Source organism: Staurois parvus, unplaced genomic scaffold (genome assembly GCF_062004578.1).
Source record: "Staurois parvus isolate SC_StPar_1 unplaced genomic scaffold, SC_StPar_1.0 ptg000418l, whole genome shotgun sequence".
Taxonomy (NCBI): domain Eukaryota; kingdom Metazoa; phylum Chordata; class Amphibia; order Anura; family Ranidae; genus Staurois; species Staurois parvus.
The window spans coordinates 1,324,425-1,349,764 of record NW_028318214.1 but is presented as its reverse complement, the minus strand read 5'-3'; the positions used below and the strand labels follow the sequence as shown (position 1 = coordinate 1,349,764).

Sequence of the window (25,340 nt, the reverse complement as noted above, 5' to 3'; positions counted from 1 at the left end):
ACGTCTGACGTCACGTCCGGTGAGTGGAACGCACGCCGAGCGGTGCGTTCCAGCGGCCATTTTCTGGGATCTGTGGAATATCTTTCTCTGTATAGCTGCTGCTGTATCCTGGGCTGTGATGTGAGAGTTCTGAGGAGGCAAAAACAGTTTTCATTACTGGTCTGAAAGATGCTGGTTTTAAATAAACATGCCTTTTGAAAGAGAAAAAAATGTAAGCGGTAATAATCTTTAGTTTGAATAATGATTTTAAGTGGCAATATCACACTATGTAAGTTTTTTTCTTCCTGGTTGAACGGTGGAGCCTATTTGTATCGTTGAAGATCCCTTTAGAGTGAACAGCAAAGAGGGCTTAGGATCCCTTAAATTCCTAAAAAGCGTCTCATTCACCTAAATCTGGTGAGTGTATTTGATGTTGGTTTCACGAGTGGAAGGTGGAAGTTCTTTTGGTGTATTTGAAGAGTCTTTGGGAAAGAAGAAAGTCTTTTGATTAATATTTTTTCACTTGATATATATATATATATATTTCACGGACAAAAAAATCTTTTTGGTGTTTTCTGTGGACTTTCACTATTAATTTTTATTGATTTTTATTAATATTATTCATTTTATTAATTTTATTATGATGCACTTTTTGTATTGATGGTGTGTAGAGGTCTATGTTTGCGCTGGTTTATTCATTATTGTGGTTTGTGTTTTTTGCACAGTGCACAGCAGCAGTATAGAACCTGTGGGAATCTGTTGGCGCAGGAATAATAGTTTATATATATTTTTTTTCAGTGGTGGATCTGTCTGCTGATCCCCGCTAAGCAACTGTATGGCAGGTCCGTGTCTGCTCTACTTACGCACTAAGCCTGTTGACCTCTATGGGCGGTCGAATGGAAACAAACTGCCAGTCTGTTTCCATCCGACTACCATGTGATCCAGATCGAATTGGATGCTGGCAGGTGTAAACGGATACATGTCCATTTACACCCGCCGATCCATATATGAGAATAGAGGTTCCAATTGGGTCCGCCTAAAAAACGGGCAGGTGGACTCAATTGGAACGTCCGTGTGAAAGGGGCCTATAGTATCCTCCAGGCATGTTATTTGAAAAGAATTGTGTATTTTTAATGTTTCACTTAAGCATTATTTAAAAAAAAAAAAAAAAACTGCTCCCCACTGAACTGTATTTTTATTTTTTTTTGCATTGATACATATCCCTTTGCCATGCCAGCTCCCCATTCCCTTTGTTTGACAATCCGTGCCTATTAGCCTTGAAAATGTCCAGAAGTGATTTCCAAGATTCACCTCCCATTGACTTCAGTGAGGATCACATTGTAATTTGTGATTTGTAGATTTTACAATGAGTACATTGAACAGTGCGCAAATCGAACCCAAGCAAACTTGCCCTTCACTAGGCAAAGGTTTTCATTGTAAATAACTGTGTTGTATTAAAAACAAAAAATGTGCAACGCTCATCTATAGTGGTGACCAAAATCTAAAAGCAATATAACAAATATATTACAATATAGAAATAATGAATACCGTGCACTAATAAAGACACAAAAACTGAATGATGACACAATAAATGATCAGAATCAGACTCAGTCCACATCCAAAAAGTGTCCAACGATCCAAATGTGATACTAACTAATGAGCGCTGCACTTGTGCATTTGTGTTTTTATTTTTATTGTATGTGGGTGAAACAGATCACTGTGCTAGCTGGCTCTCTTTTGTTATATAGGAGGGAGGTTGCGTGGGGACAGCAATTATTACAACTGTATTGTATAACATTTCTGTGTTAAATGATTTACCTTGGCATTTTGTTTAATGTACAATCAGGAACAATGACCATAAAAGTTGCAAAAAAAATATTTGTAGAATCTAAGATGATATTGTATGTTCACTTGTGACTGAACTACACTCACTGGCCACTTTATTAGGTACACCTTGCTAGTACCGGGTTGACCCCCTTTTGCCTTTAGAACCCCCTTAACCACTTCCAGTCCGGACACTTTTACCCCCTTCCTGTCCAGGCCAATTTTCAGCTTTCAGCGCTATCACAATTTGAATGACAATTGTGCGGTCATGCAACACTGTACCCAAATGAATTTCTTACCATTTTTTTGAGACAGATAAAGCTTTATTTTGGTGGTATTCATTCACCGCTGGGATTTTTACTTTTTTTGCTATGTAAATGAAAAAGTCCAAAAATTGTGAAAAAAGTGTTTTTTTTATAAAATTTTGCAAATAAATAATATTTCATCATAAATCTTGGCCAAAATTTATTCCGTTATCTTTTTAGTAAAAAAAAAATCCAAATTAGTTTATACCAAAAATTATAATTTTTAAACATTTTTTTTTACATTTTTATTTTATTTTTTTTTACATACTGTCACCCTAGCAGTACAGTGTCACCATGGTGACATTGTACTACTTGTGGGGGGTGATGAAGATTTTTTTTTTTTTTACACTGATTGCTTTTACACCCATATAGGATGTAAAAGCAATAATTTCTCTTTCTCTCTGTCTGCATTCTTGCACTCATTGAGAAGTACTGAGTGAGCTGTGATTGGTCACAGCTTGTCACATGGTACAAGGCTGTTGTGAATAGTACCATGTGACCTCTGTGATCATTCACAGATTTCACACGTAGTAAGCAATGATGTCACAAGTGACATCTTGCTTACTACTCTGCATGTGATCACTGATTGGCCAATCAGTGACCACATGATTGGGATCTCGTACAGAGGTCCCGCCCGACGATCGGTGCTTCACTGTGTCCGGAGGGCACCGGATTGCTGTGCTGTGCGCTCCCAGGGAGCGCGCACAAGCAGGGTGCGGGGAGACCGTTTATAAATGGCCACCCAACCCTGCAGTGCCACCGTCCGGCCGTTTATATGCAACGGTCGGTCGGGAAGTGGTTAATTCTTTGTGGCATAGATTCAACAAGGTGCTGGAAACATTCCTCAGTGATTTTGGTCCATATCGACATGATAGCATGCCTTTCTATGATCTTAAACCAGTCTGCCCATTCTCCTCTGACCTCTGACATCAAAAAGGCATTTTCCTCCACACAACTGCCACTCACTGGATATTTTCTCTTTTTTGGACCATTCTCTGTAAACCCTAGAGATGGTTGTGCATGAAAATCCCAGTAGATGAGCAGTTTTTGAAATACTCAGACCAGCCCGTATGGCACCAACAACCATGTCATGTTCAAAGTCATTTAAATACCCTTTTCTTCCCCATTCTGATTCTCAGTTTGAACTTCTTCACCACATCTAGATACCTAAATGCATTGAGTTTCTGCCATGCGATTTGTGTTACCAAGCAATTGAGCAGGTGTACCTAATGAAGTGGCCAGTAGGTGTATATCAAGTCTCCTAAGAGTCATTCAGCATATGGCCAGACTTTCAGTGAACCTTTCACAATCCTCGAGCATTCAGACTGATCTTGATACTTGAGAGCCTGAAATGATATGCATATCTCAACTTTTCCTTTAAAAGCTGAACTTGAAACTTTACAATATAATATATAAAAAGTGAGCGCTCCTATGTCAGCAGCTAAAGCACTAAAGATAATCACAGCAAGCCTTATAAAGTGACCAAATAAATAAATAAAGTGCAGCGCTTAAGATAAATATAAATAATAAAATATTCTCCAAGAAATATATGAATAAAAGTAAGAGGATAAATAGTTCATAAATGTAATTATGATGATCCACTTCTATAGCAGATTTCCAGGACAGGTATTATAGAGGGAACCAATAATAGAATTGCACACAGCTCTGTTGGTCTCCCCTCTGATGATGTGCTTTTGGCACGAAAGGCCTTAGGAGGAACCAACAGAGCATGACGTCACATCCGCCTGGAGCCACGAGGAAGCCCGGCGGCCATTTTAACTAAGGGTCAGTATCACTGCTGTACACTCTGCATTGTATAACAGAAACTGAAGCTTTGTTTACTACCCTGTTGTTACTACTATTTTTGACTCAATAAAATGTAACTATACTACACTATGGGCACCTGTTTTTTGGCTCCTATTGGAGCTAATTAACTCGCAGGATACCCTTAATGTGATCCACAACCACCAGAGGGAGGGAGCCCTGTATCCAGGCTGAGCACCCATCCAACCTTAAGGGGACCTCTGGACCTAGCAGCTTTACCATATACCTTCCAAGGCAGGATGACCAATCCATAGATGGAAGCTCACCCACTCTGCCTACCTAAGAGATCCTGGTGGATATTGATTATATGCGCATTATCCATGCGCGTCCGGTGAGTGCGCAATTCTATTATTGGTTCCCACTATAATACCTGTCCTGGAAATCTGCTATAGAAGTGGATCATCATAATTATATTTTATGAACTATTTATTTCATTCATATATTTCTTGGAGAATATTTTATTATTCATATTTATCTTAAGCGCTGCTCTTTATTTATTTATTTGAACTTGAAACTTACCCAGGTCTTGCTATTGGTCCTTTATAGGCCCTCACTGCCCAGTAGGAATCCTTGGCATGCGGAAGGGATGGCTCCAAGCTTTGCTTGCACAAAAACCATTTGTTTTCATATACACCAGCCTTTCTCAACCTTTGTAACGCAGAAGAACCCTTGAAATCACTTTAAGGGCTCAGGGAACCCCTGCTAATAAATCTATATCTACAGTACATTAGTGTGAAGGTCGGTGGGAAGAATGCTCCTTATATTTGTAGTCATTGGGAAGAATTACCCCCTTACATATAGCTAAAAAGATCATTAGTGTCAATGGTTACTCATCTGAGGCAGAGGTTGCTCATTGCTCAAGGAACCCCTAGCAAACTCTGGAGGAACCCTATGGTTGCATGGAACCCTGGTTGAGAAAGGCTGATATACACTATATGGTCGAACGTATCTTGACGACCTGCCAAATTATTGCATGCAGGGTCACAGATCCAGCTCCATAAGGGCATAGTTTGATGATTTTGGTGGGGAGAAACTTACAGCTTACACAGAGCCCTGGCCTCAGTTCCATTGGACACTTTTGGGATGAACTGGAGCACTGACTGCAAACCAGGTCTTCTCCAACATCAGTGCTCAACCTTACTAAATGATCCTGTGGCTGAGCAGACACAAATTCCCACAGACACACTCTTGTGGAAAACTTTCCCAAAAGAGTGAAGATTGTTATAACCTTAAATAGGGATCCACTCCGTATTAATGTCAATGGATTTGAAACGGGATTTCCAACAAATTCATGTTCATGGTTATCAGACATCCACGATATAATGTAGGATAATGGAAAGTATTGCAGGGCAGAGCTGGAAGCAGGAGACCAATGTGGGCTTTTCAACGGACCCAGTTTTTTCCTCCTAGCTTATTGCTGGTTTCCCCAGCAGTGGTTGCTAAGAAAGTCAGGAGGCCCTATAGGAACGAGATCATCACCCTGCAATGACTGGATCAGGAACTGTCATTTCCTGTCTAAGACTACTCAAAACTTTATTTTGCACAGTTTTATCAGAACAAAAACAGGAGATTTTCTATTTCTTTTATAGACAGTTCTGTACTGTTATGGTTTCAGAGATCAAATATATGGTATAATGCAAATATCTAATTTTTTATGCCAAATTACAACACGTTCTCACCTTTCTGATTTGAAGCACTATAAATATTTACATTTATTATGTATATTTTTTAATCAGTCCTTTCAGAAGGAAAAAAAAATGTAATTAGAACTTTTTATGTAGATGAAATAGGGAAAAAAAGCAGCAAGTAACATAACAAAAGCCATTTGCGCATTCTGGATTCCATTCTTTCATGAAGTTTATTTCAGCCAGACATTAATCTCCATGTATGTGTTTGTTCTTGACATGTGTACTGTCTTAGCATCTCCATTTTTCAGTCATTCCTAGAAATCTGCATTGTGACTCATTATCATTTGCTCTATGGTGATCCAGAGCTGATGTCCATGCTAAGAATGTATTCTTAAAGGAACAGTTCACCCAAAATTGACATTTCAGTTATGGAGAATGTCCAGTGGAATGACTCAGCTTGTAGCTTCTTATATCTCAGAGTGACTCCAGACCTGAGATCCACCAAACACAATTCCCAGCTTTACTCCACCATCACGGGGTGAAAAAGTCCCTGTTCAGTTACCATTGTTAGTGGAGGGAACTGGGAAACAAAAGAGGACTCACCCATGGTGTCCCTGAGAGGTATAGAAAGCTGTATATAAAGCTTCCCTTCTACTATGAACTGTCATTTTTTGGGTGGACTGATCCTTTTGTATTTTCTCAGTTTTGTGGGTTACATTCTAAAGTCAAGTAAGTTATATCTCTGCCAATATTTGCAAGAATCTTGGTAAAATCCAGACATTATTTTGCATGGCATCTTAGCTTTTGCAACAACTACTGAAAGCATGACTTGTTTTGGAGGTAGCTAAATGAGGAGCTAGGAAGCTCTAGTGTAAACCCTAAACCAGGGTTCTCCAAACTTTTTTTAACAAATGGCCAGATTACTGTCCTTCAGATTTTAGAGAGGCTGGAGTATGGCCAATGGGAGTAGAAAATGTCCCAGCAGCAGTGGAATTAAACAATGCTTCACACTGAGTGGTTAGTGGCAGTAAGAAAATTACATGGTGCCTGGGGTCAGCCGGAGGAGAAATAGTGACCAAACAATGGTATCAGTGGGAGGAAAAGTGCCCCATCATTGGTATTAGTGGGTGGAATAGTGCCCCATCATTAGTATCAGTGGGAGGAATAGAGCTCCATCATTGGTATCAGAGGGGGGAATAGTGCCCCATCATTGGTATCAGTGGAAGGAATAGTGCCCCATCATTGGTATTAGTGGGTGGAATAGTGCCCCATCATTGGTATCAGTGGGAGGAATAGTGCCCCATCATTGGTATTAGTGGGAGGAATAGTGCCCCATCATTGGTATCAGTGGGAGGAATAGTGCCCCATCATTGGTATCAGTGTGAGGAATAGTGCCCCATCTCTGGTATCAGTGGGAGGAATAGTGCCCCATCTCTGGTATCAGTGGGAGGAATAGTGCCCCATCATTGGTATCAGTGGGAGGAATAGAGCCCCATCATTGGTATCAGTGGGAGGAATAGTGCCCCATCATTGGTATTAGTGGGTGGAATAGTGCCCCATCATTGGTATCAGTGGGAGGAATAGTGCCCCATCTCTGGTATCAGTGATAGGAATAGTGCCCCATCATTGGTATTAGTGGGTGGAATAGTGCCCCATCATTGATATCAGTGGGAGGAACAGAGCCCCAAGGGCCAGATAAAAACAAGCAAATGACCGCAGTTTAGAGATCTCTGCTCTAATCAAAATAAGTTAAACATAACTGTTGAAGTTTCCTTTAAAAAATGGTTCCCTTCAATGATCTTTGTCTAGGGCATCCAGTTCAGTTTGGTTTAGGGAATATAAGTATGGCCTTCTAGACATCTGGTAACTAGTCAAAACTAGCCTCTGTCAAACCAAATGTAGAGGTTTCCTCTGTGTCTTCCGAAAGGATTTCATTATAGTTTGGCTGTCTACCCTGTTTAATTGAAGCTTCATTGCCTGCATGCATTATATTTTTAAGAAACAGTCCAAAAAGTCCAAAAAAGGCAAACTAATTAGATATTTTCCAATATTGTCTAATCCCCACAAACAAAATGACAGCTGCAATTAGAGTTTATCCCAAATTTAAAATTTTGGGAATTCAGATTGCCAAATCCAGATTTTACTGTTATTTTTTGGTGGTTACAATTTCCAAAAGTCATCTGGGAGAAAGGAACCAAAAATTGTCTGTTACTGCCTTATGTCTGCTTCTGCTAGATTGACCTCCAGTGACACCATTGTATTCTGGTAGAAATTTTAAAGGAAATGGCTCAGGCTGTTCTTTGGCCCCATTGTCTTGACAAGCAGAGCTTGGTTTGGATACCATCAATTTTAGTGGGACTTCTAGTTTGGAAATCTGAATTTTGGAGGTTTTCAATTTTTTAACAAGTTTGGCTGAGACACAACTGATTGAACTTTGGTCAAGATGTCTTAAATTCATTTGATCACTTTGATATATGAGGCCCAGTGTCTTCATTGTTCCTCATGACCATAATTCAATGGTTTGGATATTCAAAGATGCCATTTGGTTTACCTCAAGCCTACATAATTTCTGTTAGAAAAGTTTATGTTCAACCAGAGAGGGTCCCGTTAGTGAAGAACCACATGGCTATTTGAAGTATTTCACTTGTAGGACGCTCTTGATCACATGTAGAACATCTAAGCATCTTCTCCACCATCTTAATAAATACTGATGTAAGTAACTGTTCTCTTCAGTACCTACATTAGCATTTATGGCTCATCTAGAACTCATCACTCATCTGTTGCTTAAGAAGTGCTCCAAATATCAATGCTATTATTTAATTCATACATTTTGTTTCGTTTCTAGGGAAAAGAGAAACATGCAAACACCAGAGTAAGTGTCTTCTCTATGTTACCTTGTTGTCACCTAATCTTCACCACCCACCTCACTGTAGCTTGCCATGCCTCACCCATGTGTTTCATGCTCCACCTTGGAATTCACTCATGGATTATTTTTGGTGAACGCTGCTTATAGTTTTTTTAGGTTTACTAGGTGTGTTGGTGCACAGACTGTGATATTTGTATCAATGTATGCGGTGTACCAGAGAAGCTGTTTATATGAGGTTATGTCTAGGTCTTCTGAGGCAGAACAGCTGGTGTTAGGGCCTGCAAAAATATCTGCAATAAACTCTGGAAAACCTCTAAACAAAACGACTATCCAGGGATTGTGTGTGTGTGTGTGTACGTGTTCATTTTCTGGAGGTTTTAGGTAGATGCTGTTGATTTGTATAAGCTATTATCTTTTTATATATCTGGGCTCTATAGTTGTTAGATCTCTGTCCTTGGGTTCCCAGATCTATCTGGCATGATCATTACAAACAGATAACATTGCCAGTGTCCCCAAGAGATTTATGTAACTTTTGTGGAATGAAGAGACAGGCAGACGTATGGTTTCAAAGAGGTTATCGATCCCCCTCCATCAGGGCTTGTGCAGGTGAGGGTTGGGGAAAAGCTGGACTGAGAATGAGAATCTTGGAGTAGAATTTCCAGCATGGATTAATGGCCTTCTCTGATTGTTGGTTTATCCACCAACCTAAGTGATGCAATATAGGAAACCTTGGATGACTCAACCCACCACAATTAAACAAACCTGAAATATGTTTTTAGTGAACATTGTCTCCTGGATGTATTTGAAGGATGTTCCAGCTGAAAAATACAGTCAATAAGCATTCCACTATAGTGGCGGGAGTATATTTTGTTTAATTTGCTTTAGATCATAAGCTCATGAACTTGCAACTGAGGGCTATGTTGGGTCTTGGCCTGTCTTTGCTATCAGTCACTGTAGCTGCTGTTAAAGTTCTTATGTCACGGATTTCCTATAAGTTATATGGGTTATCTACAGTATAGAGATCCTCTGTAGTAATCAGTTCATTCTCAGATCAGCTGGTGAGAGAGTCAGTTCAGGACATCCTGTAGCCCCAACCTTTCCCAAAGATAAATGAGCCAATGACTGCAGATAATGAACACTTCCATGGATATAAATTGTGAACATTTTAGTCTTTTAGACAGATGACATTTCTTTGGTTGCCAGTTGTAGTTCTTATTTGACATTACCAGGACTTCAAGGTCAACCCTGCCCAATGGTAATATTTTGAAGTTTTTGAAAAGACAACCTGTGATTGAATTTTTGGGGTCCTCTAACTCTCTAAAGCTTAATCAAGTTGGGATAAGTTTTGAGTTTGCGTTATCATGGGATGATGCAAATCCTGCAGAGTTCAGGTTTCATGATCCTGGTGAATTTATGTGTGGATTCACCCTGAGAATTTTTTGAGACCGTAATGCACTGCATGGCCTTAAATATATGGCTAGCAAACTTAGAAAGCAGGCTTTTGTATAAGCCAGAGCGCTTCACTATAAAAGTGGGGCACAGAGGAGCTGTAGCGTCAGTTTGGTGGAAGCTGCTATAGGAAAAGGATAGGAGAATATACATTTCATACTGTAGGTTAGAATTAGCAGAAATTAGGATCAGTTATAAAACATTAATTCTAATTGCTAGTTATTTGGGCAAATAACCAATTTGCTGCCTTTTTGTCCTTAGTATTGGGGCTTTTTTGTTATTCATTTTATTTTTTGGTTGATTCAAGGTCAATGGTCACTTTTATTTGCTGTCCTGTCCGTATGATATTTTATTTTTTGCAGCAAGGCTTTTCAGATCATGGTATTTAGGGGAGGGGGTGTTTTTTTTCGGGGTGTATTTTTCTATCTTTTTTTTTGCTGTAAGGCTTCCCTTTTTTGTTTTTTTTCAGGGTGGTCCTTTGGGGTTTTCTTTTATGGGTTTGTATTTAACTTTTATGTTCATAAGACCATTGTTTAAGTTTTAGGGTGCTCAAACAGCTTCACTTGTTACTCACCATCTGTCCTGGGAGCTGCCTTTTTTTTGCAGCATGTCAATCCATCACATGAAAGAAGAAAAACACTAAGTGCACCTAAACCACCTCACAATATATAACTCACAGTCAATGCACTGCCATCCTCATAAATAAAAGTTAGGCATACCCCTGTTAGGCCTTTTATCCCTGATTAAAACTGTCCTGCTGCTAGTCAGTTTTACACTGCTTTATCCTCTGTGGTCTTGTGATTCTTAATGAGAGCATGATAGATATGGACCAGGGGCTTGACAGCTTTGAAACAGACAGAAAAGGGACAGTCACAGCAGACTACTGGTCAAAGGGGTCCTATTACCACTTTATCAAAAAGCATGTATCACTGTTAAAACTACCTAAAAATAGGCTTTTTTCAAATTGCAATGAATCAGATTGGGGTCCACCATCAAATATTTGCTATCTGTGAGAATCATACTGTTATCTAACACTAAATACAGCTTTAAGGCATCCCACAAGCGTATTATTTAAAGGATTTATGTATTTATAATATTGCCCTTAAAGCTGCATGAAAAAACCTTCTCCCCACTGTATGGAATTTTTAATTTTTTTGTTTGCATTGATGCATGTCTCCCATGGTAGTACCCAGCTTCTCATAGCTTTTGCCTATAACCCCCTCAAAAGTAAAAGAAATATGCCTAATAGCCCTAAAAATGGATGGAATTTAACAAGACCCTTCCCCCCCCATAATCAATAGACTTTAATGGGATTTGCCTCTGAGTTGAGGGTTGGTGAACCTTCGGCAAATTGATAAAGACAAGCATTTCTACCTTGCATATTTAACCGAGTCTACAAAGCTTTATCTCACCCATGGCTGGAGTCCTCATATATGTATTCTACATTAGGGAACATTCATCTGGGAGTTTGATACTGTCAATAGGCTTTTAAGGGCTGTAACGAGCTAGCAGAGAATTCTGGGGAAATCTTGCCAGGGGTGTGCCAAAGACAACTAAAAACTTTCAGTAACCATGTAAAACTGAATTAACAAATTGGATAATGTTGGCCGATATCTTTCTTCCTTATCTATCAAAATTCTGAAAAAGAACTGTACCTTCTCTGTTTTCCACAGTGCAACCACAACGTACTTTTCTCCAATTCTTTCATAAATGGTTTTTGCTAACAACTTTGCTTATGGTGCATTGATGTGATGAAATCTTCTAATATCTTTCTGTTTTACAACTGTGCAGGAAAGTCTCCCAGGCATGATATGAGTAAAATGAACAAAATGTAATATTTAAACTTTCTGTTTTACTCCAGCATTCAGCTTGTTCACCACGGCGCCATCCAGAAATCATCCAAAGAACTTCGTGACATGTCGAAAAACAGGGAGATTGCCTGGCCTTTGTCCACGCTTCCAGTTTTCCATCCTGTGACTGGCGAAATGGTGCCGCCGCTTCACACAGATACCTACGATAACACCAACATGCCACTAATGCAAACACAGCAGTGAGTATTAATTTTTGGTTTGGGAACTGTAAAGGACAGGTAAAGTAAAAAAAAACAAAACAAAACAAAAAAAAACCTCTTTGCCTGCTCTACCCTTGTCCTTCACATAAAAAACGTACTTTTTATTGTTCTGAGAGCTGTCATCTCAGAGACCATCTAGAAACGTGGACACCAGGACTGGAAACATAGAGGTTTTATGCTCTAGATCAGCCTTTCTCATCCTTTTCAACACAGAGGAACCCTTGAAATAACTTTGCGTTCTCCTGGAACCCCTGCTAACAATCACTATATTTACAACTCATTTTACAATGATGTGATACTGGGAAGAATGCTTCTTACACTTGTGGTCATTGGGAAATATGACTCCCTTACAGATAGCTAAAATGATCAATGGTGTCAGTGGGAATTTATCTGGGAGGTAGAACTTGTTCATTGCTCAAGGAACCCTATCAACTATCTGGAGGAATCCTAGGCTTCCATGAAATCCTAGTTGAGAACCCCTGCTCTAGATTATTGTGATGGCACAACAAGGAACCATAAATGATCATTTCTGTAATGTACTGCAAATATAATCAATGGAGAAACAGATCAGATTGTTAGATGAAGGTGGCTTCTACATTATTTTTGCTAACCAAGGTAATGCCATTCCAGGTGAATAATTGACTCATCCTTGTGAGCATGAAACCAGGGTGCTGCACAGCTCGCCTGTGAGACCTAATGAACATGTAAAAGTCCAGAATATAGCTGCATTCTTTAATATCTTTATTGAAATATTAAAATTACATCACATCTGCAGCAGGAACACAAAAGGCTAATGTGTTTCACACTAAATACAGAGCTTACTCATACCTCATACCTCCTGGTTTGAGGAGTGCAGCAATATTCTGGACTTTTACATATTTTAGCTAAATGCTTATGTTCTGTTCCATATAAATTCAGCCAGTCAACTGTGTCAAGTGAAGTGCAAGTTTAGATCCCTGCAGCCTTCCATGTTGTTCTCAGTTCTGGTCTGTACACGTGTGTCTTTCTATATCAGCCTTTCTCAACCTGGGTTCCCTGGGACGCTAGGGTTCCTCAAGAAGCTGCTAGGAATTTGCTTGAGCTGTGGCTGATTGATCACTCATTTGATGGTGCCTACATAGTTATGGGTCCAATGCCACTTGGCAAAGCCAACTTCCAATTGACCACCAATTTTAGGGTCATTTTCCCATTGACCCTGATGAATTGGTTTCTAAAAATGTTCCCTAAGACCTGAAAGTTAAAGATAAACAGCACTCTGATGGTTTGGGCCCGTGATGGAAGATCTCACAGCACATATTTGCACAATTGTTTGGTATCCCTGGCTGATTAAACGACTAGGGCACAACTGCCACTATAGCAGTCCATGTGACTTCTATGTACTGTAAATCGGCAATGGGGAGTTTTTGGGGAAGGGCGTAGCCAGCTATTTTCACCTGCCCAGCCTTTTCCCATGGAACAAAATGCAGCCTGCCTAGACCCCTGATTTATTCAAAAAAATTGGATTACTTTTTAAATTGGATTACTTGAGTGATTGAGCTTCCCAAGCCAGTATATGTCTGAAGATACTAAGTGGAGCCCGAATATTGGTAGAGGCATCTCAGCTTCTCTCCATCTGTGTGCCAGGCTAATCTGGCTATCTCTAGAGGTAATGGTCAACTAAAACCAATAATTATTTCAGTGTTGGAGCAGATTACTGCCCTTCTCCCATTACCACCAATGTAAGGGGGCTTTTCTGCACTGAAAACCAATTTAAGAGGACCCTACCTCACCGACCACCTCCTCCACTCACTACCAATGCAAGTTGACCACTCTCTAACCATTAATGTAAGGCGGGCCCTATTTACTGACCCCCTATGTAAAGGGGCCCTTCCCCAACAACCAGCAGTGTATGAGTGCCTTATCCACTCACCACCTATGTAAGGGGGTGCTTCTCTACTACTCACACATCTAAAAGAGGCCTTATTCACTGGTCACCAAAGTTAGGGAGACCTTTTCCCACTGATCAACAATTTATAGGGCAACAATGACTGTCAATGTAAGGCATCACTTTTCAACTGACCATCAATTGATGTTCTTATTTGGGGTACAAATGCCAGCTGCCACAGAGATGTCAGTGGATAAAGGAAGCCTCCAGGGTAGCCCCAACAAAACTTTTTTTTTTTAAAGGCTTAAAAAGGTATATAGTAACAAAAGCATTACAGTGTAAGATCCAACTAATGCTAAAAAAACTGCAAACAACAAAAACAGCGACAAATAATAGTCATGACATAGGGGAAGTACACCAGGGGGGATAAAATATAAAAACGCCCTGCAGGGCAATGGGACCCTTAATACACTTACACCTTTACTCAATCAGAAAGATGTGCTACGCACATCCAAGCAGATATGATAACAATGAGATGACAGAAGGCATAATATATAAATATGGAAAAATGTTACGTTCCAATATATGAATCAATAGTGTCAGTTGAGTGGACCCAGAGGTCCCACACCTTATTGAATTTCAAGATACATATCTTGCTTTATACATTGGGATCACCACGTTAACTAAGGGTCTCCATTGGCCCTTTCCATTTAAGAATGATTGCCTTTCTAGCATAAAACAAAAGAAGGCGGAATAGGGTTCTGCATTAGTTTAGGGTTCTACAAGACCCAGTAAGCACACTCTGAATTGCAAAGGAATAGGAATAGCAGTGAGTCTGGTAATAAAATGGACCACATTGTCCCAATAATGCTGTAGTTGTGGACAGGCCCATAGCATATGTATAATATCAGACGTCTCACTTCAGTCACAACAAATCTTTGTCATTGTCCCGTGATTTGCACTTATACCTCTGTTAAGAGTTGAAGTTGGCCTTTAATTATTGTGTAATGTGTATCAGATAAAAAACATTGACCTTCAGAAGGTTCCACCATGAACTGACAAATGTTTCATTGTGTTTCCTAGGACAATACCACATCAGACAGCAATACCTCAGCAACACAATCCAGGTCAGTGGAGCAAAGCATTGTGGGTATATGGTTTATTATAGTGACAGGTTTTGGTGTGATGTAGATAGATGTTCCAAAGCTCATAAGAATTGTCCATCCTGTACACCAGTGGTAGTCAATTTATTTAAAATAGCTGTCCTCAAGTGTAGTCCCTGACATCACCAAAGGGCAACACATACTATTCAGGGACTGTAAAGCTACAGGAAGCTGGAACAGACTGCAGACATGCAACAACATATAGAGACTGGGAACATGCTTTATGAGACAGTGATAGATTGGAGACACTTTATTTATTTCAGGTACTTATATAGCGCCATCAATTTACACAGCGCTTTACATATATATTGTACATTCACATCAGTCTCTAACCCTCAAGGGGTGTACAATCTAAGGTCCCTAACTCACATCCATACATACACATACTAGGGCCAATTTAGACATGATCCAATTAACCTACCAGCATGTCTTTGTAGTGTGGGAGGAAACCAGAGTACCCAGAGGAAACCCATGCAGGAACAGGGAGAACATGCAAACTCCAGGCAGGTGGTGCTGTGGTTGGGATTTGAACCAACAACCCTGGTACTGCCAGGCGGAAGTGCTAACCATTTAGCCACTGTGCTGCCCATCAATGGGGACTGCTAGAGATCGCTGCTCTTACAGTCCTTTTAACAAAGCAATGTTTCCACATTTGTGCTCACTGTAGTACCCTTAAAAATAACTTGGGCCACATTTGATATTCTCTTAGTTTTCTTTATAAAAGATCAGATTGGTAGAGGTGGACAAAAGAAAAAAAAAGGCAGTATGAAATGAATAAATAAACAAAACCATCCACCCAGAAGCCGGTGCAAGGAATATTCTTCCTTCACTGTTTTTAGTGTAATTGGCTGTATGGAAATTCTACAAAAAAAAAAAAAAAAAACCTGGGAGGTGAAATTTTCAGGGACCATAGAGGTACGTGTTGAAAGTTTGTTGTGATTTTCATATTAGGTTACGTTATTCCTTGGGTTGCAGATGTGGAGGTCCAAGTGAGGCTCTAGATGCCTGGACATACAATTCTAGCATGTGAAGGACCCACTGATTTCCTGCACCCCACTTCTAAATGTGTCCTTTATACACATTATGTGGTCCCTACGTAGAATGACTAGAGGAAGATCAAAAATTTATGAAGTGGTCACTGTACTTCAGTAACCACATTCATATTTAAAGTCCTCTATTAGTACAACTTCAAAGAACTGTTACATTTCCTTGTAGCACATGTTTTACTGAACATCAGTTACCTGTCCCTAAAAGGGTCAGTCTTCCCAAAAGTGTCAGTTTGAGTCAGTCCTGGCTTCTTATACACTTCCTGGCCACTTTATTAGGTACACCTGTTTAATTGCTTGTTAACACAAATTTATGATCAGCCAATCACATGGCAGCAACTCAATACATTTAGGCACGTAGACGTGGTGAAGACAACTTGCTGAAGTTTAAACCGAGAATCAGAATGGGGAAGAAAGGGGATTTAAGTGACTTTGACCGTGGCATGGTTGTTGGTTCCAGATGGGCTGTTCTGAGTATTTCAAAAACTGCTGATCTACTGGGATGTTCACACATAACAATCTCTAAGGTTTACAGAGAATGGTCCGAAAAGGAGAAAATATCCAGTGAGTGGCAGTTGTGTAGATGAAAATGCCTTGTTGATGTCAGAGGAGAATGGGCAGACTGGTTGCTGTGACATTCAGATGGTAGGGTCAGAATTTGGCGTAAACAACATGAAAGCATGGATCCATCCTGCCTCGTATCAGTGGTTCAGGCTGGTGGTGTCATGGTGTGGGGGATATTTTCTTGGCACTGGCAAGGTGTACCTAATAAAGTGGCCGGTGAGTGAACATCTTGGATCCTCCCAACAGTGAGATCCCCCTGATATAATGCCTGGTTCTGTCCCTCTGCTCATTGGAGTTTTGGGTGTTCCCATCCACCTTTGTGCATCCCAGCTCCTCCGGTTACGTTCTCCATATTATAAAATGAATAAACCCTTTAGTGTGGATAGCGGGAACTCCTCATAATGGGAACAGCAGACCTGGGAACTCAGTGCAGAGATCTCGCCAATAGAATCCTCAAGAAATAGAAGACAAGGTCAGAAGGTTTGACTCTCCTACGTCTAAGAAGTAGGCTGACCTATGAATTACTTTTACATCTTTATCCTGTTTGACAAAAAACAAATATGTGTAAAAATTACCTATGGAAGCAGAACGGGGAATTTCATATTGTTCTTCCTCTTCATTACTGCTTTCCGAATCCAAAGGAGAATTTCGCATGGCAACATTTCAGAGGTTTGAAGTAAGTATAACCAACAGTCAACTGTTTCTTTTTATTTAATCCTTCTATGATGTTTCACATGGAATACCCAAACTTTCAGGTCTATTGGTACTCTTATTGATCCACCGCCATACAATTACTTGGGTTTATCAATGACATTAGAGCTTTATGTGAAGATGTATTTCAATCACTAAAATGTGTTGACACCCTCTGCCATGGGCCTCTGATGGAGACTACAAGGGGTCATATTTAGCTAGATCACCCACCTGAACTCCAGGATGATGTTTTTAAATCATCAGCTGGAAGTCTGTCATTTTATGGGTGTAGACCGATCCAGCCCTGTGTGTTTACATATGGAAGCCAGCCAGGGGTCTGCCATTTTGCAGCAGTAGCATGACAGGTCAACATAGACAGGTGGCAGGTCATCATTATACGTTGTTGTTGACACTACATTTACGAGGGACATCATTTTTTTCACATTGTGGGTGTTTTTATTTACTTACATTTTTTACGCACTGTTACAGTATGTACCCTGTACGCATTCATCTAGTATGAGGTGGATGTCTTGGGGCCCCATTATTTTAACAGGGGTTTCCAGATTCCAGTATATCTCACAAACCACTAGATCCCTTTTGAGAGACAGGTTGTTGGTATGAGTCTTTTCCCAGCAAGGTGCCCTGCACACTCCCTGCCCCCGCCCTATCCTGGACACCCAGGCTGCAAGCTTGGATAAGAGTCTTTATGAAACTTTAGGAGGACTCCATGCTATTTTTCAGATTCTCTATGAAATTTTAGGACTCCATGCTATTTTTCAGACTCTTTATGAAATTTTAGGAGGACTCCATGCTATTTTTCAGACTCTTTATGAAATTTTAGGAGGACTCCATGCTATTTTTCAGACTCTTTATGAAACTTTAGGAGGACTCCATGCTATTTTTCAGACTCTTTATGAAACTTTAGGAGGACTCCATGCTATTTTTCAGACTCTTTATGAAACTTTAGGAAGGCTCCATGCTATTTTTCAGACTCTTTATGAAACTTTAGGAAGACTCCATGCTATTTTTCAGACTCTTTATGAAACTTTAGGAGGACTCCATGCTATTTTTCAGACTCTTTATGAAACTTTAGGAGGACTCCATGCTATTTTTCAGACTCTTTATGAAACTTTAGGAGGACTCCATGCTATTTTTCAGACTCTATATGAAACCTTAGGAGGACTCCATGCTATTTTTCAGACTCTTTATGAAACTTTAGGAGGATCCCATTCCATTTTTCAGACTTATTTTTTAAACTGTCCCTTAGCAAAAAAAAAAAAACAGTAAGGGGGGGGGGGGGGGTTCCCCCTAAAATTCAACTAGACTTTTATCTAAGCGTAGAGCAAGGAAAAGTAGGACAGTAAACCTACTTTAGAGTAAGAATGTCCCTGGATATCTGCCCCCCACCCCTTAGGGCAGGTGTGTCAAACTCAATTTCATGGCGGGCCGCATCAGCATTATGGTTGCCCTCAAAGGGCCAGTTGTATCTTTAAGACTAAATGTCCAGAGCACCCCATCCTTCCCTATATCACAGTGCATCCCCCCCCCCCCTTACCTTGTGCTGCTGTCAGGAAGAAGCTGGAGGTGGAGCTGGGAATCAGTAAGTGCAGTGTCTGAAGGAGGACCAAAGGAGGACTGGAGACAGCTACTGAAGTCTGCAGGGGAGTTGGAGACAAGGGGGTGCTGCGGTTGCACAGAGACGTGCAGGATCTGTAGGAGTTCTGTCCTCTTTTCTGCTGCCAATTGCTGAGACCAAGGGTGGGGGGGGGGTTGCAGAAATGAACCTCTCTGTGGCTGCATGGAGAAGATCAGGATCTGGCGGAGACCTGTCCTCCTCTCTACTGTTGACTGCTGAGACAGGGTAGAAACAAGGAAGTGCCACAGCTGCTGGAGAGTTCTGAGGGCCACATGAAATGGCCTGGAGGGCCGGATTTGGCCCTCGGCCTTGTGTTTGACACCTGTGCCTTAGGGGAAGGAGTACAGGGTATATAGTCTCTTTTGTTGCTGATTCCCAGAAATACACTGTAAAAAGTAACACTTACACTGGGAAAAAGTCTTTTATTTTTAATAGAATAAATACATTAAAAAAATAACAATCCCAATGTAAAACTAATGTCATCCAATTACTAAGCGTTTAATCGCTCACACCTCCCAACGATGCTGCTCGGTCGCTACACCCATTGCAAATATCAGATCCCTGGCCAGCTGCTGTATGTCAACAAGCCCTCCGGGGATTTTGGGTGATGTCATTGACCAAATATCGTTAGTGAGGTCACCACCGGTTTGTTCACAAATAGGAGCTGGCTGAGGATCTGTCTGTCAGTGCTAACACCACTAAATGACAGATCCCCAGCTGCTGTTTGTAAATCAGACATGTCACTTTAAGCCCTGGTTCACGCTGGATCCAAATTTAAAAATTGTGCAACTTCAATTTTCAGTGCGATTTCAAGTGCAACTTGGATGACATCTGTGCGACTTCATGCATAGATGTCTATGCAAGTCACTCGTGAAATCACAAAAATATAGTGCAGGAACCTTTTTTCAAACTGTCGCAGCACCGCAAAGTCAGAGTCGCACCACTTTGAATGGTTCCATTGCTTGTCGTGCGATTTAAATCCGTCAAATTGCATGACAAGTCACACCAGTGTGAACCAGGGCTTAAAGAAGTACATTGAACTGCTTTTCTAATCTAATGTGCAGTTTTATGGCAAGTTATTAAAAGTAACCAAGAAAATAATGCAGCATCTCCAAATATAGAATATTACCAATCTATTTCACACCAGTGTTTGCTTTTCATCCGTTTTTGCCATGCTTTTTGCATTTCGTATTGTGTTTTTTGCACACGTGTTTTTGTTGCATTTTTTGTACTGTGCTTTGCTAAAGGAGAAATGTTTTTGTTGCTGGGCAGAATAAAAACACAAAATGCAACAAAAACGCACTACGCAAAACAAACTTCTTTCGTGTTGTCATTATGGGGTATTGTTTGTAGAATGTTGAGGGAAAAAATAAATTTAATCCATTTGGGAATAAGGCTGTAACCAGGGGCGGACTGACCATTTGGAAACTCGGGCTCTGCCTGAGGGCCCGGGGTCAGTAGGGGGCCCCATGAGATGCCCCTGGTACCTTTTTCATAGGCTTTTTTGAGTTTGGGCAAGGACACAGGGGCCCCATGATCCCCTATTGCCCAGGGCCCCATGAGTTGTCAGTCCGCCCCTGGATAGAACTTAGATTTTCATCAACTGAAAGAGAAAATATATACAGTTGTGCTCAAAAGTTTGCATAGCTTGGAAGAAATCATGAAATTGTGGCATTTATATGGAAAATATATGCCACAAAAAGCCCAGTGAGGCGTGTCAAGGCGTTGTCAAGCATATTGTAACCAGGCATTTTTGTGGCATTGGCTCAGTAAAGGCCTCTTTCTGGCAACTCGACCATGCAGCTCATTTTTGCTTAAAAGTGATGTAAATCAGTTGTTTTATATAAACTGCTTAGTCAAAAGATGTATTCCAAAACCAATTCTGCTTTGTCAGTAAAGGATAGAACCAGAGGCGGACCGACCATTTGGAAACCTTAGATGTGTGTTTTGGATCATTGTAATGTTGGAAAAGTGCACGACGACCAAGGGTATGGAGTGATGGTAGCCAGGGGCGGACTGACCATTTGGAAACTCAGGCACTGCCCGAGGGTCCAGGGTCAGTAGGGGGCCCCATGAGATGCCCCTGGTACCTTTTTCATAGGCTTTTTTGAGTTTGGGCAAGGACACAGGGGCCCCATGATCCCCTATTGCCCGGGGGCCCCATGAGTTGTCAGTCCGCCCCTGGCTGTAACATAACAAAATGTGGCAAAAGTGAAGCGCTGGGAATACTTTCTGGATGCACTGTATATTTACATATTGCAAGCTGCCCATTTCTTTTCTTTTGCACTGCCCTCCTTTTTATGTTTTCACTAAAGTGATTAAAAGCATTTGATCATTTTTAATATTGCCCTTTTAACTGCATTAAAAGATCCTGTTTCCGCTGTATTTTTAAGAATTTTTTTTAATTGATACATATCCCCCCAGCTACCAATACCCAGGGATTTGTTTCAGCGGGAACTCGGGGGAATGCAGTTCTGGCACCTCCAGCACTGACTCTATGTTATGGCAAGGTGGGCTGGAGGGTCTATTGATGCTGGCTTTAGGGGAATCTATGGTTAGTGGAAGGGATCTATTTTTGCAGGGGTGTCTATTGTTGCTGGGGGTCTTATTTTTCTGGGGGCTCAATTGTTTCTGGGTGGAATCCACTGCTGAAGGAGGAGTCTATTGTTGCTGCACGGGATCTATTTGTTATCATTAACAAATTCTATACAAAAACAGACAAGAAGGGGTTTATTTACTAAAGCTGGAGAGTCCAAAATCAGACTCCCTTCTGCATAGAAACCAATCAGCTTCTAACCTCAGCTTGTTCAATGAAGCTTTGGCAATGAAACCTGGAAGCCGATTAGTTTCTATGGAGAAGGGAGTCTGATTTTGGACTCTACAGCTTTAGTAAATAAACCCCGAAGAGTCCATAATGACAGTCCAAAGTAACAACAGACCCTTAGTGAGGTAAACTAACGCGTTTCGGGAGATGAACTCCCTTCATCAGAGCTCTTCTTGTCTGGTTTTATCCCCCTTTGGTTTGTGAGTTTACATTTTTATGCTTCATAATAAATTCTTGGTTTACAATGTTAATGCACGAAGACAGTGCGCCCTGTTTTGCTTTTGCTCACCAATATCAAGATTTCCCAATCTTCCTCTACAAATGGCAGTTTCAGCCATCCTAGTCTGCATGAAGATTTGAGCGCTGGTTTCGTTTGTTCATAGTAAATGCAGGGTCCTGGGTTTAGTAACAATTTAATTCACCGAACCTCCTGAAAACCAGATTCTAATACTCTCATCCCTAGTGATAACATGGTAGTTCAGAAGGAAGCATGTTAGTTGACCATATACCACACTTTGGATAGTTGTCAAGAAATGCAGAAAAGTCTACGTGTGACCAATCAGAAAACGCTTATCATTTTGTAACTTTTCCTTGGGAAATGCCATCTGGAATCCAGCTGGCTGTTGTAAACACTTTAGTATTAGGCATTTATATAAATGATAACAAAAATCAGGAGCGACAGCAAATCGAAAGTTCTTCCATGGAGAACCTATGAATCTGACTATGGCTGTGAGAAACTTTTTAGTACAATGATTGCAGCGGGTTTGTTTGGGAACATCGCTCAGGTGTTACAGGAAGGGGTTCTCAGATCTCCAGAATACTTATAAAGGGAGATAGAGGACTGATACATTATAGAAAAGATGGAAGCAGGCCTCTCAATGTTTGATTTTCGGTTTTGACTGGAGTCTACCTTATTATTGCAGGTCAATGGTATACCTGAAGAGAGGAAACTGACAGAAGCCATGAATTTATAACAAATAAATGAAGAAAAAAAACTTTTCTAACCTAAACAATGACTCACCTGCATGGCTCATGGGACAGTTTCATCCATTTTTTTTTTTTTTATAAATTGTATCACTTTTTTTTTTTAATGAACTTTATTAAAATGACAACAAAGAACAGTCACTGAACACAGGATGGCAGTACAAGCAGCAATGGTGATGGGCAATCAGCCAATCAAATGTCACCGATTATTAGAAAGAGGATTGAAAGATGGTGGCTGGCCTGTTGCAGCGTGCGGTAGTACAATCCGTCATCGCTCCCTGCCTAAATGAGCCAACTGTGAGATATGGGAACGTTTACTTCATTCCAGCATTTACTGCAATTCATTCCCAAGGATCAACATTTTGTACATAGGAGCGAGAACTCACCAGATCTGGTATTGTCATCCCATTCTGCACTGTAAACATTTATGTGTTTATCTGCAATAAAAAGTATAACTTTTATAAAAGAACTATCATTCTGGAGTGTTTTTGCACCTTTTAGGTAAATCACAACAGGGATAACAATGGGTCACCAAATACAGTTACTTACTAGTGATGCACCGATATATCAGCAACGTTTTGCTGATAGAAAAAAAAGGTGCCAATTGACTTTAATGCAAAATTGCATCTTATTGTCTCCAATGCAAAATCATGTCCTATTGACTCCAATGCAAAATAGCCACCTACTGACTTCAATGCAAAATTGCTTTCCAATGCAAAATCGAATCCTATTGACTCCAATGCAAAATCACCCCCTATTGACTTAAATGCATAATTGTATCCTGTTAACTTCAGTGCAAAATTGCCCCCTATTGACTTCAATGTAAAAGTGCCCCCTATTGACTTCAATGCAAAATTGCCCCCTATTGACTCCAATCCAAAATCACTTCCTATGGACTTCAATACAAAATCCAATCTTATTGACTCCAATGCAAAATCACCCCCTTATTGACTCTAATTCAAAATTGCATCCTATTGACTCCAATGCAAAATCGCATCCTATTGACTCCAATGGAAAATCTCCCCCTTATTGACTGCAATCCAAAATCGCCCCCTATTGACTTCAATGCCAAATCACGTCCTATTGACTCTAATCCAAAATCCTGTCTTAGTGACTCCAATGCAAATTCACATCATATTGACTCCAATGCAAAATCACCCCCTTATTGACTCTAATCCAAAATCCTGTCCTATTGACTCCACTGCAAAATCACCCCCTTATTGACGCCAATCCAAAATTGTGTCCTATTGACTCCACTGCAAAATCACCCTCTTATTGACGCCAATCCAAAATTGTGTCCTATTTACTCCACTGCCAAATCACGTCCCATTGACTCCAATGGAAAAAGCCCCCTATTGACTCCACTGGAACAATGCCCTCTATTGACGTCAATGAAAAAATACCTCTATTTAAGTTTTTTTATTTTAGAATATAGAATATATATATATAATTTTATTTTCTGTCCAATATTTGTATGTTACTTCAAATAAAATTTAATTTACAAATTTAAATGTAATTAAAATTTAATTTGTCTGGTGATGTCTATGCGTTCCAGACTTCAGGCTGTAAAAGGATTTGCAACCAAGTATTAAAAATTGAAAGTTTGATTTATGATTATTATTCTGTCCCATTACTTTTGGTCCCTTAACAAGTGGGAGGCACATATGCAAACTGTTGTAATTCCTACACCGTTCACCTGATTTGGATGTAAATACCCTCAAATTAAAGCTGACAGTCTGCAGTTAAAGCACATCTTGTTCGTTTCATTTCAAATCCATTGTGGTGGTGTGCAGAGCCAAAAATGTTAGAATTGTGTCGATGTCCCAATATTTATGGACCTGACTGTATGTTTTCCCCTCTCCAATCAACGTTTTAATCAAGGTACGCTGTTCTTCTGAACAATGTCTGGAACGACCAATTTTCCTCAGAATTGCAGAGAGAAATGCACTGTAACCAGCATGTACAACATTTGCTGCCTTCCTTCCTTAAATAAGGGCAATAATTGCCACCTGTTTTTCAAAGAATGAATGACCTCACTAATAGAACTCCACACTGCTATTATTTTGAACATGCCCCTTTCAATGAGTGATTCAATGACACAGAATCAGCAGCATGCATGTCATGACTGTTGGGTCTGTTGGATTTCTATTACTCTACTACACCTGCTAGTAAATTATTTGCCATGTAGAAATATCATTTCCACCAAAAACAGTGATTGGTCAGGTTAGTGATGTCTGACTGCTATTATTTTGAACACAACTGTATGTGTAAACATCACATCAATAAGAGAAGAAAAATGGATACATTAAGTGAAATCAAGTGCCCAAGTCCAACAAAAAAAAAAAAAAAAGGTCCCAATTACAACAGATCCAATCCAGTGTTCGAAGGGTGTTCACGGTGCCAAATGCAATTGCCAGATTAAAGTGCTTCAGTACTTAAGTGAGACCTACAGCCTCCTTTGAGAAAGCCCTCCGGGGAAACACGTCAGATGAAGCCTGATTGAGTGACGTCATCACGCACGCATGCCACTGGGATCAGAGTGGATTGTAACATGCTGTGTAATATACTGCTGCTTGAATTTTATTTGATGGGTGAGTGGAAGACCGTGGAGGCATTGGCAGAG

The 25,340-nt window shown here is 40.3% G+C and overlaps 1 protein-coding gene across 4 annotated transcripts in view; it reads left to right on the top strand.

Moving 5' to 3' along the window:
* Positions 1–23,186, top strand: part of SGCE (sarcoglycan epsilon) — a 110,229-nt gene extending 87,043 nt beyond the window's left edge. For 2 of the 4 annotated variants that reach the window (XM_089687139.1, XM_089687136.1), the window contains 5 exons: positions 8,406–8,432; positions 11,737–11,925; positions 14,894–14,937; positions 17,225–17,259; positions 22,657–23,186. In XM_089687139.1, coding sequence (XP_089543265.1) covers positions 8,406–8,432; positions 11,737–11,925; positions 14,894–14,937; positions 17,225–17,259; positions 22,657–22,707 — 346 coding nt within the window. In that variant the 3' untranslated portion in view covers positions 22,708–23,186. The remainder of the gene's footprint in view (positions 1–8,405; positions 8,433–11,736; positions 11,926–14,893; positions 14,938–17,224; positions 17,260–22,656) is intronic. The other 2 variants (XM_089687138.1, XM_089687137.1) reach the window with 2 other exon arrangements.
* The last annotated feature ends 2,154 nt before the right edge of the window (positions 23,187–25,340 follow it).